At 39.0% G+C, this 18,171-nt stretch overlaps 1 protein-coding gene across 1 annotated transcript in view; it reads left to right on the forward strand.

Moving 5' to 3' along the window:
- The first annotated feature begins 2,603 nt into the window (after nucleotides 1–2,603).
- The window catches only part of Col1a2 (collagen type I alpha 2 chain), a 37,231-nt gene continuing 21,663 nt past the window's right edge, over nucleotides 2,604–18,171 (forward strand). The window contains exons 1-21 of the mRNA XM_048340042.1: nucleotides 2,604–2,833; nucleotides 5,343–5,353; nucleotides 5,948–5,962; nucleotides 6,591–6,626; nucleotides 7,703–7,795; nucleotides 9,116–9,169; nucleotides 11,888–11,932; nucleotides 12,129–12,182; nucleotides 12,270–12,323; nucleotides 12,704–12,757; nucleotides 13,446–13,499; nucleotides 14,013–14,066; nucleotides 15,568–15,612; nucleotides 15,903–15,956; nucleotides 16,061–16,105; nucleotides 16,476–16,529; nucleotides 17,025–17,123; nucleotides 17,221–17,265; nucleotides 17,362–17,460; nucleotides 17,870–17,923; nucleotides 18,044–18,151. Coding sequence (XP_048195999.1) covers nucleotides 2,764–2,833; nucleotides 5,343–5,353; nucleotides 5,948–5,962; nucleotides 6,591–6,626; nucleotides 7,703–7,795; nucleotides 9,116–9,169; nucleotides 11,888–11,932; nucleotides 12,129–12,182; nucleotides 12,270–12,323; nucleotides 12,704–12,757; nucleotides 13,446–13,499; nucleotides 14,013–14,066; nucleotides 15,568–15,612; nucleotides 15,903–15,956; nucleotides 16,061–16,105; nucleotides 16,476–16,529; nucleotides 17,025–17,123; nucleotides 17,221–17,265; nucleotides 17,362–17,460; nucleotides 17,870–17,923; nucleotides 18,044–18,151 — 1,197 coding nt within the window. The 5' untranslated portion in view covers nucleotides 2,604–2,763. The remainder of the gene's footprint in view (nucleotides 2,834–5,342; nucleotides 5,354–5,947; nucleotides 5,963–6,590; nucleotides 6,627–7,702; nucleotides 7,796–9,115; nucleotides 9,170–11,887; nucleotides 11,933–12,128; nucleotides 12,183–12,269; nucleotides 12,324–12,703; nucleotides 12,758–13,445; nucleotides 13,500–14,012; nucleotides 14,067–15,567; nucleotides 15,613–15,902; nucleotides 15,957–16,060; nucleotides 16,106–16,475; nucleotides 16,530–17,024; nucleotides 17,124–17,220; nucleotides 17,266–17,361; nucleotides 17,461–17,869; nucleotides 17,924–18,043; nucleotides 18,152–18,171) is intronic.

Raw genomic sequence — 18,171 nt, forward strand, 5'->3', positions numbered from 1 at the left:
TATCTTTGCTGTTCTGTCTAGATCCAGGGCCTCCTCTCCCCCTCCCCCTCAATGCCGAGGACTGCCTGCTTCTAACCCTGCCACATCAGCAGGGAGGGAGCCCAGCAGCGTTTGGTATGTGTATCCTTCTCCAGGAATGCTTTCCAAGTTATCAGCTCACTCTTCTACCATTCGCAAGGCTTGTCTTTCTTCTCAGTGTAGATTTGTGTGCCTGAACTCCTCTTTTCCTAATTCTCACAAAATACCTGAGGATTTTTTTTTTCTCCATTTCAGACTACTTTGACAACAAGACTCACTTCACAACATTTAAGATCTGGGATTAGTATTGGAAATTCAATGATTTGGCCACAGTGGTCCCTGTAAGCCATGGAACCTCCCACAAGGACAAACATATGGAGAGTTTCTTTCATAAATCTTAACATACCTGAGTCATTTTGTTCCGAATTAATCTCTGACTTTCAGCAACCTAAGACAAATGCACAAATAATGTTCTGCAAAAGCAACTCAGAACAGAGGCTGAAAATGATAACTCACTTTTCTGACTGATGCAGGAAAAATATTTTTTAATTGAGTTGTGTACTTTTGAAGTTTTTCTTTTCTGAAAAAAGTAACTTCTATTTTTGAAAGTTTGGGTTAATTCTAAAATGGCAATAGATTGAATAAAGGGAAAAGAAACATTAGAATAATGATTCTGATATAGTCATTTGTTTTTGTTACTAGTCCTCATAAAATGTCAAACATCATTGCTTGCTTGATTAGGAGCAAATTTGGATGTAAATTTCTTCCTTTAGACACTCTCCCTCCTAGGACTGACCAGACATGTTTTCAAACTCTTTCACTCCATGCTATTTTTTAAAAACTTCCAAAGTTAGTTCCCGAGTGAGTTTACTTCGAGTTTGCCAAGAAGCTGTAATAATAATAATAATATCTGATCTACTTGGCTTTATAGCAGCTGCTGATAGAGTTAACTTAGAAATTCTTCCTTTCAGGAAACCAAAAGTGAGAGGGGAATGGGGGAAGAAACAAAGATGTTTAAGGAAAACATCCAGTTGCTGTTCCATAGGCACAGAATTAGCCTGCGGAGCCTTGATCATGTCTGGGATAGAATGACACTGAAGAGCTCCATTTGAGGTCTGACCCCGCGGAGAAGAAGCCTGGGACTGAGCCTTCCATAACTCCGGTCTGGAAAGACATCCCCAGCGCCTTTCGAAGGCAGCGTTCTGTGTCACAATTCTCGGAGTCTTGGCCTCCTTCTTCTATATTTCAAGTTCTCATTCAGACCTCTTCCGGTGGGGAGTAGACAGTAGGGTGGAGGCAAAGAAAGAAAGAGGTGGGGTTGTGGGAGAGAAAGTGAATTTCCATGTTGAGGATGGGGGCACTGTTTGGGGAGGGGTTTCAACCACCAACCAAGCAGGTTGTGCATACCCCTAAGAGCAAAGTAACTCATCCTCTAGATTTACCACTAGAGATTCCTCTTCTTTGGGGAACCAGGTTAGGATAAAGACAGAAATATGCTTGGACATCAGCTACATCAGAGGGGTCAGTGAGTGAGCAGCAAGGTCAAGAGAGTTGGGGGGTCTCATGGGATGGTTATTGGAGTCTAGACTCTGGGTAAAGCGGGAAAAATGCCAAGAAGAAATCCTTGGAGAAGACTGGGAAGTGAGAAGAAAGGAGGGTCTGCACACTAACCTCAGAAAGGACAGTGAAGAAAGGACGCCCTTGGTCTCAAGGTCAGCTGCAGAGCCAAATAGTCCCTAAGTTACTTCCAAAATGCAGTTTGGCATAGGCTTTAGCACAGGCAAACCAGGAGGTCCAAAGTCTTGGGGGTGGGGAGGGGGGAGGGTGGTGGGAAGTCTCTCCTCCTTCCTGCTGAGTGCCACGCTGCATTCCTCTCCCCACACCCCACACCCCCTTTTCACAGAGCTGAGGCACGCAGAGTAAAGGCAGACAACTAAAGCAAGGGAGGCTAGATGGGAGGGTTGGAGGGAGGGAGGGGGGAGAAAGAGAGAACTGAAAAGGTGGGTGCCCACAGGACCCTTAAAGCTGGAGAAAAGCTGGATGGAGGGGGGCCGGGGAGGGCTGGAGGCGGCCCTAGTTTGCACCTCACTTTGTCTTTGGCCTCTCCCGGGCCTCTCTCCGGGTCCCCTCCCTCCACCCCCTCGTGGCCCCGCAGGGCACAAGGTGAAGCAGGACTGGACAGCTCCTGCTTTAATCTCCAGCCTCCAGGTCTCTCTGCAAGGCCCCCGGCTGTCCCGAGAGTCTCAAACTTTTGCCCACGTCCGTGTCTGCAAAGTGCTCCGACGTGTCCAGAAGTGTTTCCAAACTTGGAAAGGGGGCGGGGGGGAGGGGGCGGAGGTATGCAGACTGCGAGTCAGAGTTTCCCCCTTGAAAGCCTCAAAAGTGTCCACGTCCTCAAAAAGAATGGAACCAATTTAAGAAGCCAGCCCCGTTGGCCACGTCCCTCCCTCGGTCTCGCCCTCCCCTGCGCCCCCGCAGTCTCCTCCCAGTGTGGCCGCCCCGGCCCCCAGCCCCAGCCCTCCCATTGGTGGAGACGCTTTTGGAGGCACCCTAGGGCCGGGGAAACTTTTGCCATATAAATAGGGCAGATCCGGGCTTTATTATTTTAGCACCACGGCGGCAGGAGGTTTTCGGCTAAGTTGGAGGTGCTGGCCACGACTGCATGCCAGCTCCCGCCAGGTGATCCCGCCGCCGGTGACCCAGGGCCTCTGCGACACAAGGAGTCTGCATGTCTAGGTGGTAGACATGCTCAGCTTTGTGGATACGCGGACGCTGTTGCTGCTCGCAGTAACTTCGTGCCTAGCAACATGCCAATGTAAGTGCCTTCCGCCTGTTCGGGGGGAGTGGGAAGGAGAGCGTTAGACGTGTGGGCGTTCAGGTTGGAAAGGAGAAAACGTAAACCTTCACCCCAAGTACTCCTTGGAGTCTCTCTGGCATGTGAAGAAATGCAGGCTTGATGGGGAACACAGTTGAAAAACGAACACAACTAAGTCTTGAGTCGCAACGAAAGTTGGGGAGCTTTCTCTCTGAACTCAAAATCGAGGCAATGAATTCTCAGATTAGCAGCGTTCATTCTCCCCTACAAGGTAGAGAGATTAGTAACTGACTTGGTGGCCGAAGTCAAGGGCCTCTCTCATCAGGCCTAGAACCAAGCTCATACCCACCATGCACAACTGGAGGCCTTGCTGAAGCCTTTGAGTTCAGCAATACAAAACTCGCCCCGACCCACTGAACTTTTATCTCCTCGGAGTTGGGATGGGTCTGGATGATTTTGATGGTGGTGGTGGTGATGGCAAAAAGGCGCCCTCTGGAGGCAGGGATATGAAAGCACCTTAATGGAGCAGCACTTAATGGAATCCCAGTTGCAGATGCTAAAGGTTTGTACTGTGATGGCTTCCATTCCCTTCCGCAAGTCAGTGTGTCCGGGGAAAAGATGCTACTTTGAAGGATACTGTAACCTTCTGAAAACTCAAATTCCGCTTCCCACTTACCTGGTAGTGAAAACGGTAATATTTAACTAAAATCTGCTGTACGTTTCGTTGAACCTCAAATGTTAGTTACCCGTTCAACATGTTCCCAGGAAAAAAAATCAAACCTTAAGAACACAGAAAGCTGGAAAGTATCCACTGAACCTGAGACAAGAGACCAGAACCTAATTGTGGGTGCGCTACTAATTTACCATGTGTCCTGGACGGAGTGAAAATGGGTCTTTTCTAAAATGGGGGATGGAAATTAAACAGGCTCCAATACCACCTTCTAGTTTTAGGTTTTTTGGCCAGACTTCCATATCAAGAGGAAAGGAAGAACCTCGTTCCCTTTCCAGTTTGAAAATGGCTGCCTAGAGATGCTAAGCATGTTGATGGGAGAGGAAGGATGTCTGGCCACACCCTACCCTTCAAACACTTGCTCCACCCACAAGCCTCGAGGCCTTCTACTGCGCAATTGCGAGAATGTGCCTTCCGTTCCTAGCTTTGAGTGTACTACACATTGAAGATCCAAAGGAGGAATTAATTCATATTACCAAATTTGTTTTTGTGTGTGTGTGTGAGAGAGAGAGAGAGAGAGAGAGAGAGAGACAGAGACAGAGACAGAGACAGAGAGGGACAGAGATCTGAGAGTAGAAAGGAAGAGTTTACACCCTATAAAAAATAAAATAGTCAATAAACTTGGGAAGCTTGACAGCACACATGTCAACTCACCTTCAAATCAATAGCCAACCACCACCATGAAGAATAAACGTTATCAGACACATGTTCTTTGAAACTGCTCACCTATGAGTAATTAAAAGGCAGATTTCCAAAATTTTAAGAGCTTCCGTTATTCAAAGAAGGCATCATTCTCATTCCTATTGACGGATGCAATAAAGTAAACATACCTTTTTTTAAAAAAATAACAAATTTTCATAAATTTGCCCTGAAATATTAGTGCGGGATGTGCTCCACCCTCCTGAACTGTGACTGTTTCAACAAATGGTCTCATTCCAAAAAACATGCTTCTTAGCCATGGATAGGAAGAGGTGGCTTATATTACTGCAAGCTTGGCCCAGCTTGTGTCCCACATTAACCTTTAATTTTTATGTTATAGGAAAGGAATTTCTAGTAATTATGGCAAAGGAGGAGATATTACTTTATTTTCCCGTTATTCTGTAAGACACTGAATCCACAGTCTTTTCCTGAGGGACAAAAGTGTTACATCTTAGTAAAAATGATGTTACTTAGTTTGAGTGAACTAATTTAAAGCAGATATGCAGCTATCTGGATTAATTCATATTTGAAACTACTAATGTGCAAATTAGACCTTTTGAAAAGGGACATTAAGAATGCTACAAAGTCACTGATGTACTAATAACTTCAATCTTTAAAAAAGAACACAAAGTCTGCTTTATGTAACATACTTTGCTAACTTCTCCCTTTTTTTAGTATTTGAAGCATTAAAAAATCATGTAAACTATAAACTATTTCCTTATCAACCTACTAGCATAATATTATCTATGGTCAGTGACTCAACTAGACAATTTCCATGCTAAGCATTAGAAATACCCTTCAGACATATTAATATTTCAGGGCATTAATAAAATAGTAAATAATTAACCATTTCATTAAAAATATATTTACATATTAATAGTGCAAACAAATCACCCTACTGCTCTTTGGTATATTTTTAACCTACATAATTTCTAAGTCATTAGAATATTCTTAATTTTAAAAAACAATTGGTCCTTTAATTAGCTAACTAAATTTTATAAACTTGTATATCTATTTGTTAATTACTGTTACTAATCACTGATACTAATAATTGTTTCTTACATTTCCCTTCCTCTACAGCTTTACAAGAGGTGAGTACAATTATTTTTAGAATGTTTTATTGCTTTTGTTTCCTTGATCACAGTTGTATCTTTGCTGAGGAAGGGAGGCGATGAGTCTGGTGAAGGGATGTGGCAGTCCAAACCTTTCTGGCTGCCATAGAAAGAGCCCACCCATTTTCCAAAATGGGTGGTGCTACTAAATCAGGCTGGCCTCATAAAGTGCCCAAAAGAAACTGAGAGTAAATAAACCACTGCTAGTTTGGGTTTGAGCATCAGCTACTATGAAATCCAAGATTTGCCTAAGCTAGAGAAGTCTTCAAAAATGTTATGAATACATTCTTAGCTCACCAAATCAGCTTGCAGCAAAACAGATAAGTATATATATACACATATGCATATATATTTGCTTTTGTATATAACAAAATTTAACTTCTTGAAAAATTTTTACATTGTTTTGAAATAGTTAATGAAGATAGTAGTAAATGAGCAATATAATACAATCCAAAATATGTTTGTATATGGCAGCTAAATGAGAGCATATGTGTGTATATATATATATGTATATGTATATATGCCTATGTATAAAATTCTCCTCATAATAATCTTTTATTTATTCTCTTCTAGGGAACTCCAAGAAAGGTAAGAACCTAATATTTCTCTACAAATCTCTGAAATTATCAGAGATAAAATCTAAGGAAATTTAAAGTAAGCTGAAGAAGGAAAATGCTTTGTCAAGATTTTGCCCACATGAATACATACTAGCTAATGCATGAAAGAGTAGCTCTGATATTTATGGTAAGAAGTTTCATTGTCTTCCAAAATCATCTCTAATTACATTTATGTTATACAAATTGGAAATTTACATGCTAAAAGAAAAAAGACTTATCATTCTTGAGGTAGAATTCATATTATCTTAATGATAGGTAGTAAATGAAAACTTTAAAGGGCTTTAACTACATAAATACACTGTTAAAGATCTAACAACATGGCCACTTTTAACTATAGTAATCGTCTTACTAAAATTACTGTGCATAATCTTGGTCTAATGACTAGGAATTATAGTAGCCTCCAGTCTTTCACTTAAAAATTACATATAATTATAATAAAAAGCATACTTTTATCTATTGTATTATGCCCTTTTTTTAGTTACTATCTAATAACACTGGTCGGATCATTCTTACCAACTCTTTCTTATCAAGAATGGTTTGTTTCTTCACTAGAAATTACATAGACATTTATGATCGTGCTGTTTGTATCTTCCGTGTAGGGGCCTGCCGGAGATAGAGGACCACGTGGAGAAAGGGTATGTAGTTTTGAATTATGAGCTTTAGCCCATATTTGAATAACCACATGTTAGAAAATAAATGAGACTGGTAATTTATAAGAACATTACATATCCAGATAATTGTATCAACTTTTAAATAAATAATCACCTTATAGAAGAGCTGAATAAGCATTATTATATATCATGAATTTTCTTTTTAGGTCAAGAATACTCTTTTAAACAAGAAAAATTACTACAGATATAACTATTCCCTTTGCATGGTCTATCTTATTTATTTTTAATTGATCTATCCAATGCATATATAATTAACTGTGTTTACCTACCACCATACATTCTTTTTAGCATGTTTTGTTCTTTTTAAAATAAGGTCTTTCATATAACTTGGGAACAAAAGTATAATGGTAGTCAGCAATGTGTTACCCTGTCTAAATCTGTATATATATAGGAAATGGTTCCCTGTGGCATCCTTATTATTTTATTTGTCATATGTTACTACTTGGTTTTATATTATTTGCATTAGATAACACAGATGCATAAATACCTATATTTCATGACAATTGTAAACTACAGACTTATATGTATTCTACTCCATTTATATCAATTAATTATCTTAACATAAATTATGTAAATGGTAGAAAATCAGCAGGGTTTTCTATCTTGTAATAAAATGACCTTATCAATTAATCTGCTATTCACACATCAATACCAAAACAATTGAATACATTCATCAAAGTCAGAAACCAACAATCAAGATATATAGTATGCTATTGTGCGCTGTGATAAGATTCATAAAATTGAGGCATCCTTTCTAGCTTTATTTGAATATCAAAATCCCTGTAGGAATTAATAGTCAATGGATGCATTATTTCTCTAAGAAAACCATTCTGCATCATTTTCTTACCTAGATGACTAAAACCTTTTCTAAAGAGCCTCCAGTCTATTTAGAATGTTACATTGGGTGTGTTAAATTCCCACCCTTCTTGCACATTGAAAAGTCTGAGCAAGTGATCCTCCAACATGTGTTCTTACATCTCCTGTCACACGCTGTAGAGGTTTCTGTCTGATCCAGCCCTAACTGACTTTGTACATAACAGGGTCCACCAGGCCCCCCAGGCAGAGATGGTGAAGATGGTCCCAACGGCCCCCCTGGCCCTCCAGGCCCTCCAGGCCCCCCTGGTCTTGGTGGGGTAAGATGATTAAGAATTTCAAATTTTTATCTAACTTTAGTTTCTTAGATGTCTGTTACAAGAAAAGTTTATTGTGCCATTTATTTTTAGCAATAAAGGGGGAAGGAAGTCTGCTGTTTGGAAGTGAGGGTATTTTATTTCATTCCTTTGGTTTCTTCATTCAAGATTCTGTTTTGCTCATCTCTTTGTGAGCTCTTGTCAATTGCAGGACTGATTGTGTTCACAGAAGGTAGCTCTGGCCATCAGCACCATTATTTAATTGGGGGATTTAATATCTTTTATCTTTTAATATTTTTTATCAGTAAGGCACAAATAGGAGGTGCATTATTAACGAGTTTGATTAGATTGAATTACATAAGTGAAATCCCTGATTTTAAGCAGTTGCACAATATCCTATTCTCTCTCTCTTTCTCTCTCTCTCTTTCTCTCTCTCTCTCTCTCTCTCTCTCTCTCTCTCTCTCTCTCTCTCTCTCTCTCTCTCTCTCTGGTTTGAAGACTGCTGAACCAACATTCAAAGCAGTTTTAGGTTTAATTTGCTTCAACTAATTTGAGAAAAGTACATTTCCCTTTTTCATTAATATCTTCTTTTCGCTTTATGTCTTTAACAATGGTATGAGTGCCAAATGGCCTCACTGCAGGAAGGAAAACATATTTGCTTAATTGGTTAGCAGTATGAATCAGAAGCCTGATTCTAATACCTAACTACGCCAATAAAATAAGACCTTTCTCCCCCAAAGATCTTATTATGATTGCTTATCTACTGAGTGCATTAAAAAGCACCTTCTTTAATAGAGCTACTACTCTAAGAGAGATCTTTAACAGTAAAGTTATTTCTGTGAACTATTTTTTAAAAGTTTAATCTTCCAAGGGGCATTTTAATTTAATTTTCCTCTAAATTTGAAAACTCTTTATCTCTTTTCTGAAACTCCAGCAAGAAAAAAAGTCTCCAGTCATTTCTGTGTAATTCTCATGGCCAAGGGCAACAAGTAGAAATATGACACTGGCCTCCTATTCCTTCTTCATTTACCAGGGTCTCTGAGGGACTAAAAGATTCTCTTCATCACAGTAGAGGTGCTGGCAGTAGCAGAAAGACAGATTTAACAGGACTAAAGCCTGACAAAGAGATTTTATGCTAGGTGTGGGCTACATGTTACATTTGTATTTCCCCAAACTTCTTAATAATTTAACTCAGTGTTCAATTCTTCATCATTTATATCTCTTCTATAAATAACAACAGAAAAATGTTTCCAAGTAGAATGGGAAAGTAACCAGTAAACATATTATATATACTTTGTTTTTATTTTATTTGAAACCCTCTAGAACTTTGCTGCTCAATTCGATGGAAAAGGAGTGTCACTTGGCCCTGGACCAATGGTATGCTGATCTCTTTTTACCTTTGAAAAAATGATTATATAGAGAATTTATGTTAGGTGTTACAATACTACTAGTTTAGTTACTTAAATTAATACTCCACATGTGAGTCAGATGAACAGCAACTTTTTCTGTACTGGAATCTTTCAAAACCTAAGCCTGTGTTAGGAACTTCAATTATCTGGATAAATATGCCTCATTAATAATAGGTCATATACTTAGGTCTGAAAACCACCTTTGACCATGGTAACTGTAATGTAGGCAAATCAATTTAATTCAAAAATATTAGCACCAATTAATGTTTTATATTACTTAGCAGTTCTTAGAATGAATATTTATTAAGTTTCCTGGCTTGGGGAGGATGAATCAATAAGTTCTAGTCCATCCGCTTCATTTGGTAACTGGAGAGTTTAAGACCCTTTCCAAGGTCATGCAGGCAGTTAATGAAAGAACTACAATTAACCACCAGGCAAGATTTCTTCACGTGTCTAGTCTTAAATAGAACATTCAGATTTCTCCAGTGTGCTTGAAACTATATTAGACATTTGGGGACAAAGCAGAGACTGAAAGGACAGATTCCGACTTTTTCTTAAGGAATTAACAATATAAGAAATGTCTCCTTTCTCAGTTTTGATGAAAATGACCTTTTTTGAATGTTGATTATAAGTCAAGATAGAAGCTAAAGAAAATCTAGCATTTATATCACTCAACACAAATATTCATATATATAAAGAGAGAAAATTTTACTTCAATTAAAAACATCAGTCTGATTAAGCACTACAAAAATCTAATGCACATTTGATGATTCTAATTACTTATTTTTGAAAAGCACTTATCTGCCCAGTGTTAATATGATCTTTAAAATACAAATTTTACCTGGGCATGCATTCACTACTTTGTCTTCAAAAGATCCTTTACTGGAGCTAATGGCCCACAATAAACTAATACACTATAAGGCCAAGATAATATTTTCTGTTTAATTAACACTCTCGCTTATGAAGTCATGTGCCTTTAATTGATGGTTTCCAATTTCCTGATTTTTTTCTGGTAATTTAAAGTGTTCATATCTGAAATGAAAAATTGGAGGGCTGCTTTGGCTTTGTTTATATTGGATATTTGAAATTAGCTGTTTCTGCTAATGTTGGATATTAGTCAGCTCTAAAGCAGTACCTATTTCTCAAGAAAAAGCAAAGAAGAAAATAAAGCGAAGCACTATAAATGTCACTTTAAAAAAGTACATACAAGAACGGAAAATTAATATGGATTTTAGATTCCCATGCCTTGGGAAATCTTTCTCTTGAGAGAGGGAACATATTGTATTTTACTTTTAAATGTCAGAGAAATATAATTTCAGCTTGTACATCAACACATATCCACAGACACAGGCAATCAACAGATATAATTTCACCAATAGAGAAGATAGTAGTAATAAAGTATTAAAATAATTTTCCATGTTGGAAAATCAATAACAACAAATTCCCACTGGGTCTCTTTCTGAATTAATGAGTCATCATAGTTCATCTCAGTCTCCATGAGATAATTCACCTTCTATGTAAATGAAATTGTTGCAAATGCATGTAAAACTGAGTAAACACTATAAAGAATGTATGCTGTCAAAACAGTCTTCTTAATGTACACCTAAACATTATTTCTATTTAAAATCAACAGCTTTGTTAAATGTTGAAGCCATTTCTAAAACCCAATACATCTTGTCTTTAAATGATACACAATTTAAATAAAATCTGTAGTGTTTCACTAAAGGCACTAATAGAGTGGGGATAGATTTGGCTGCAGTCTTCATGGTTGATAGTCATGAACAAATTTCTCAAGTCATACACCTAAAATATTTTCAGCATTATGAGAAATGGGCCCTACAAGGGAGCTTTGCAGGCATTGGTTGCTACAGAGAGGAGTCAAGAATGGGTAATTAGCTCAAAATCTAATGACATTTTATTTCCCCTTAGTTTTGCGGTCTAGTATAAAGCAGATATGGTATAACAATCTGCTGTCCTTTGGGTCATACTTTCCATAGTAAAACTATCACATGCTTGACTCCTCCAGTAAACTTTCAATAATATTCTTCTCTCACCCCACTTTATATACACGTGTGTTTGATATTTTCACCAACAATCACTAGCAGCCCTGAAAAGATCTCTAAGGTTATAACAAGTCTCCCTCTAGGCACTAAGAAGAACTTTTGGTCCTTCTCAATGTATGCCCCTGTGACAACAAAAATAATAATAGCAACCTAATAATAATAATAAGCTAGCTAACAGAGACATAGCAGATGATATATGATCAAAGGGATCCACGTAAAATGCTTCATCAGCTACAGGGAAAGAAATGATATGTTCTGTACTTGTAAAAATCCATTCACCTCCATGCATTAGTACCACCTCAATATACCCCGCTGTGCACATCCCAAAGGGACCCAGCACAATACCCTCCAATTTGCTTCAAGTTCAGCTGTTTTGGTTGGGAGACAAAGAAAAGCAAAAGAAGAGACAGTGGGGATAGCTCAGTGTTCTTACATGCTTCCTTGGAAGGGACAAACACAGAAATAAAACCATGATGGTTCTGCTAATCTGTTTATCACAAAATATATACGGTACAGTAGTGTCTGCTCTTTACTCTATTTTCTCTAAGCTAACTTACCTGACCTCAATGAAAAGCCAGGACAAATTTGTTGATGTTAACCATATCTGTCTGCCTCCTTTACAGGGTTTAATGGGACCCAGAGGCCCTCCTGGTGCTACTGGAGCCCCTGTAAGTACCGAAGACTCAGAACTTCTCATTAAAAGAAGAGAGAAGAGGGAGTCAAAAAAATTAAGACATGGGCTTGGGTTGCGGCTCAGTGATGGAGTGCTTGCCTAGAAAATGCAGGGACCCAAGGGATCCCCAGTACCATCAAAAACTGAAAAGACAATTTTTGGCTTGGACTGGAACACTTTTCCTTTTTCAGGGTCCTCAAGGTTTCCAAGGACCTGCTGGTGAGCCTGGTGAACCTGGCCAAACGGTGCGTACATTGTCTCCCTTGGTAAAAAAATTTCATTGGACATTTATGAATATGTTTCTAACTGAACTGTGGTACCCATTTTCTTAGGGTCCTGCAGGTGCACGTGGTCCACCTGGTGCTCCTGGCAAGGCTGGAGAGGACGTAAGTGTTACTCTGAAGCTCTTTCCCAAACACCATTTAAATCATCCCCTCAACAAAAATTTCTAGATCACTCCCAAAGAAGTATCGTTGGGCTGGGAATGTGTCTATATGATAGAATTCTTGCCAAATAAGTATTGTGCCCAAAGCTGAATATGCCTGACATAACTTCTCTCCATATGAGAAATATTCTTTTTAATGAAATATTAACTTACTTGTACTTAAGGAAATGCAATTGTTAATTAGATATGCACTTTGGTCCATATTTTCTTGTGAACTTTTATCTTCTGGCATAAACACAAGGATGGCCCCCACTGTTGTCTGTTAGTTTAACAAGTGTTGGCCTTGGGCAGTGTTGACTTTCCAATACTTTCATGATTTAGGGTCACCCTGGAAAACCTGGACGCCCTGGCGAGAGAGGAGTTGTTGGGCCTCAGGTGAGACTGTTTCCCATAATATATAGTCCTAATATGAGAGTCTTCTTAGATATAAAGTAGTTGCTGAAGTGAGCATGTGATCATTGGTAAGTAGAGGTCACTGTTACCCGTAGTACTGATTGAAGGTATCTGACAAGTGAAAGGACAAAGAAAAAAAAACATAGTTTTTTTGTGTTTTGTTTTGTTTTGTTTTGTTTGATTTTTGTTTTTTTTTCTATTTGGATGTGGGGCTTGAACTTGGCCTGAGCGCTGTCCCTGAGTTCTTCAGCTCAAGGAGCACTCTACCTCTTTGAGCCACAGCGCCACTTACACTTTTCTGGTGGTTAATTGGAGAAAAGAGTCTCATGGATTTTCCTGCCCTGGCTGGCATTGGACCTTGATCCTCAGATCTCAGCCTCCTGAGTAGCTAGGATTACGGACGTGAGCCACCGGTGCCTGGCTACATAGAGTTTTATTGATGTAAATAATGTAGTATTTGTGCCACCAACCATACTACAAGAAACTAAACTCTGATTACTACAAACATCACAATCTTAGATATTCACAGTACAGCTATGATTCTGTGTTTAAAAATATACTAACTTTTGATTAAGCCTGGGTTTTGATGAGAGAAATGACTTTGAAAGGACAAGGTGTTGTCTTTTTACTTATAGTTATATGTTATTCACCTTCTGTATTGCTTTTTAAGGGCGCTCGTGGTTTCCCTGGGACTCCTGGACTTCCTGGCTTCAAGGGTATCCGGGTAAGCACATCCATTACCCCATGAGAGAAAATGTTGATTATTTATTGGAAAGGAACTCAGTTAAACTCCTGGGAGACACACCCTGGCCTCCACTTTCATGGAGTTTGCCCAAGGGGAGAAACAATTAAAGTATGATACTTGAAAGTAGAGTGGGATGTTGTTTTGCCAGTCTGTTCATAGTAGCTACCAAGAAGCAAGATTGCTGCTCCATAGAGAAACTACATAGCATACACAGTTACTTCATGGGTATTTACAATGATATGAAAGTTATAACATTATAAAGGAGAGCAAGAACATGAGTGTTTTTCCAACATCCCTCACTTCTCAAATTCAAGGAGGTGATATGACTTACCTGGGCCATTAACTAGCTCACCTGGAGCTGGAACACTGGACTCCACTCCACCTCAGTAGCACAGGACCCACCCAGGAGATTGTAGCTGCCAAGACAGAAGATTTTGATTTGACCAAGCCTTGCAATAGAGCAGCACTTTAATTATATCCATTGCCTTTCAGGGACACAATGGTATGGACGGATTGAAGGGACAGCCTGGTGCTCCTGGTATCAAGGTAACACTGACTTAGAAGCACTGTTATAAAACAATTGAATACAATTCTCTATCACCACCAAAAATATATTTTGACTGAAGAATACTTACATCCTAAAAAGTAACTTATTTCCATTTCTGTACTTTAAAACCCTAATGATGGAGACTGAGGCACCATGACAAAAGGGCAAAATTTATTAATTTAATATCTATCATATTAAACAATTGACACAAAAATGTTAATTATTTCCTCCTCTATTTCATCTCCTCCTCTCATAGTTTTAATGAACCTCTGTGACCAAAATAAAAGTAAATAAACACATAATCTGATATTAGAACACTATGTGCTATTTTAAACTGTAAATTCTCCTTTACCATGCGCTAATTAGATAGGTACATTCATGTCACAATATACTTTTCAACCTTTTTCCTGTGATTTATCTGTATGCACTCAAAAAATTTTTAATTAGGTAATTAAAGTCTCAGAAGTGTGTTATCTCTTGGCTAGGCTCTTCTCTGACAGTGTTTTCAACTATGAAATGTGCTCTTTCCTATTAAGGAGATAATGCGATATTAAAGTGAATACCAACATAATTACAGATTAATGAGTAACGAATACTAGCAAGAGCAGAAAGAAGTGTGAATATGGAGAATCTGTTATAACTTTCCAGCTGCCACAAAAATGGATAAGGTCAAACTCATTCTCCCAAGTGCCCAATATAACAGCTCAGGCTATTAATCACTGCACCACACAATGAAAGGAGCTCTGTAGGTTCTCACAGAGAACAGGGGAAACTGGGCTCAGTAAGAGCTAATGACTTGCCCAAAGTCATGCACCTAGCTAGTGGTTAGAAAAGTATAGGCTAGACTTCCTGGTGTCCACATTGGTGCTTATTACCCAACAAAATACTTCACATAGAATGAAAGTCTCAAGAATCATGCTTCTTCTAGACTTAAATCAGATCTACCTGGAAGCAAAGACGGTTTACATGTTGCATGATATTGAGTCACAAACCACTACTACTGATGCCATGGTTTTTACTAGGCATGAGAATATAGATTGGAAATCCTGTGACAGCTATGAAAATATTATTATGAAGCTTCAACTTCTCATGAGGTTTTATGAGGATGACAACGTTAAGTATTCAAGATAACTTCAAGTATGCAAATACATTCATACTGAAAGCAGATTTACTGTCTCATTTTTGTGATTCCACTCCTAATATACAAGCTTAGTCTACAACAGTCAAATAGCAGCATCCCTCTAGCACCTTGATATTTGGTGTATTTAAATAAAAACTCGCACTTTGGCAATCTGTATGTGTCTTGGATAATTTAGAAACAATCTAAATATGTAAGAAATATTTAAAATGTATAAATGGTTCAAACTGAAATAATTTTATAGAAAATATGCAACCATATGTATTTGATATATGTATTTGTATATATAAGGAACAAATACACATGTACGTATATATGTATGTATGTATAGTGAACAAAAATTCATTTTGTTCTCCATGTAGGGTGAACCCGGAGCCCCTGGTGAAAATGGAACTCCAGGTCAATCAGTAAGTATCGATTACTTTATTGCAAATCTAAATGTGTACAGTCTTTACAGGCTAGAACTTCTTTAATGTTTTTGCTATTTACCATTTCACTAGGCATTGTATTCTTTGATACTCTTCTAATAGCCTTTTGCATGCTTAATTGAAATCCACTACCTTTTACCTGGTCTTAGAACAAGATTTATTTATTCTTAGTGGATTCTTGTGTGTGTGAAATTAGACAAAGCAAATGCTGCTTGTAACTTTAAAAAAATAGCATTCTGGATTTTATTGAAAAATATTTCTACTTCTAGGGAGCTCGTGGGCTTCCTGGTGAGAGAGGACGTGTTGGTGCCCCTGGTCCAGCTGTAAGTGTCTCATTTTTTGTTCATTTTTTCCCTCCTTTTAACGTATCTTCTAAAGTCTGCTCTTTAAACTTCCACCTGACTCTCTTTCTTGGTGTGTTTTCTAGGGTGCCCGTGGCAGTGATGGTAGTGTTGGTCCTGTGGGTCCCGCTGTAAGTTTTAACCCTGGGGACATTCAAAGGGTTGAAAATATGGAGTAGGAACTGTCTTGATTTCCTATCATTTTAGACACTTTACCAAATGTCCTAAAAGATTATTTTGAAGTTTCCACTTATAAACAGTATAGGTTATTTGTAAATACTGGATTGGTGTGTAAAGTAAAATTCACCTTACACTGGTTACCTTGACAGTCTTTCCTTGAGACCCTAATGTCAACACACCAGAAACCAGTTTCTTTCTTATCTGTATCCAATAAGATCAAGACCACTCAAAACCACTTCAGTCTTCTCATTTTGTTGCCATTATCATCACTGCTTTCTTAATTTACTTAACAGGAAATTTCTTCCACTTCTTTGATTCTAGGGTCCCATTGGATCTGCTGGCCCCCCAGGCTTCCCAGGTGCACCTGGTCCCAAGGTAAAAACATTGGTGACCATTGTCACTATCTTGATAAACACTGCACTAAAATGCCAAAGATCAGAACTGTATTTGCAGAAAGATTCTTACAGAGGTTATCTTAAACAGCCCTTCCCTTCAGTGGCTCAAGAATGACCAATTTTCTCAATCCACCTTTGAAACAGACCCACCTTTGAAACTGCGTTTGCACACTAGAAGTATAGCATGAACGTTGATTCTCCATGGCCCCTACAGAATAAACTGAATAAACCTGTCATCAGGACTAACTAGGAACCACACTCAGCCAACCAAAAGACACAGGATTAGCATAGCCAAATGGCAGAGTTAGGCTAGGAATGTCAACACCCCGCTTTGTTACTGAAAATCATGTGTTCATAAACCAGGGAAGGTAAATAACAGTAATTTCGAAGAATTTCTTTACATGTTGTGTCCTGATGACAGAGGTAAGCTCTATCATTATTTGCTGGATGATTCCTGGGCCATTTTCCCTTTCAGGGTGAACTTGGACCTGTTGGCAATCCTGGTGCTGCTGGTCCTGCTGGTCCCCGTGGTGAAGTGGGTCTTCCAGGTCTTTCTGGCCCTGTTGGACCTCCTGTGAGTAGTCTTGCTGAGTACAAGGATAAAGGTGAAGTCAAAGGAGACCCGAGATATGCTAATTACGTTCTATCTTTCTCTTTCCTCTTCCTTCTAGGGCAACCCTGGAGCAAATGGCCTCCCTGGTTCTAAGGGTGTTGCTGTAAGTAAAATGTGGAGCGTGGGTTTAATGGCATGTAGTGTGTGCTGACTCCCCATCTCACAACCTAACGATGGACCATGCATTGTTCTCCAACAGGGTCTCCCCGGTTCTGGTGGAGCTCCTGGCCTCCCTGGTCCACGTGGTCTCCCTGGCCCTGTTGGTGCTGCTGGTGCTACTGGTGCCAGAGGACTTGTTGTAAGTGCTGTGGCTTTCATCATCCTAAAATACATACTTTGCCATCATCTAAACAGCTTTATTTCTTCTTATTTTCCTTCTTTGGTATTTTTAGTTTCTATTTTAAAAATAATGTATGTACAGACATGTACATAGTTCTCTCTCTCTCTCTCTCTCTCTCACACACACACACACACACACACACACTTATTTCTATCCTAAGCTTCTGCCAAACTAGATGAGGCCAAGTTTTACAAAGTAGTCACCATTCCACCAACACCATTTCATTCCCAGTAGGCCATTTAACTACGAACTTAGAGAACTGAAGCTTCTCTTTATCTTAACACATACATATTCCAAATTATTTGTAAGCAAAAAGAGTTATAACCAACAAATGTCATTTGACCACTGTTTTTGTGTTGGATCTTAGGGTGAGCCTGGTCCAGCTGGCTCCAAAGGAGAGACTGGTAACAAGGGTGAGCCTGTAAGTAATTCTCTGATCATGGTTTTGTGGGCTATCCTTTCAGTGCACTTTTCAATCTAGCTGGCTATGATATAAATATGGTGTTTCTTTTCTTCCCCTCCGGTTCTTTTCATTAAATAGGGCTCCGCAGGTGCCCAAGGTCCTCCAGGCCCCAGTGGTGAAGAAGGCAAGAGAGGGTCCAATGGTGAACCTGGATCCGCTGGCCCTGCAGGACCTCCTGGGCTGAGGGTACGTTCCAAATATTCCAA

The sequence above is a fragment of the Perognathus longimembris genome, chromosome 2, assembly GCF_023159225.1.
Source record: "Perognathus longimembris pacificus isolate PPM17 chromosome 2, ASM2315922v1, whole genome shotgun sequence".
NCBI lineage: Eukaryota > Metazoa > Chordata > Mammalia > Rodentia > Heteromyidae > Perognathus > Perognathus longimembris.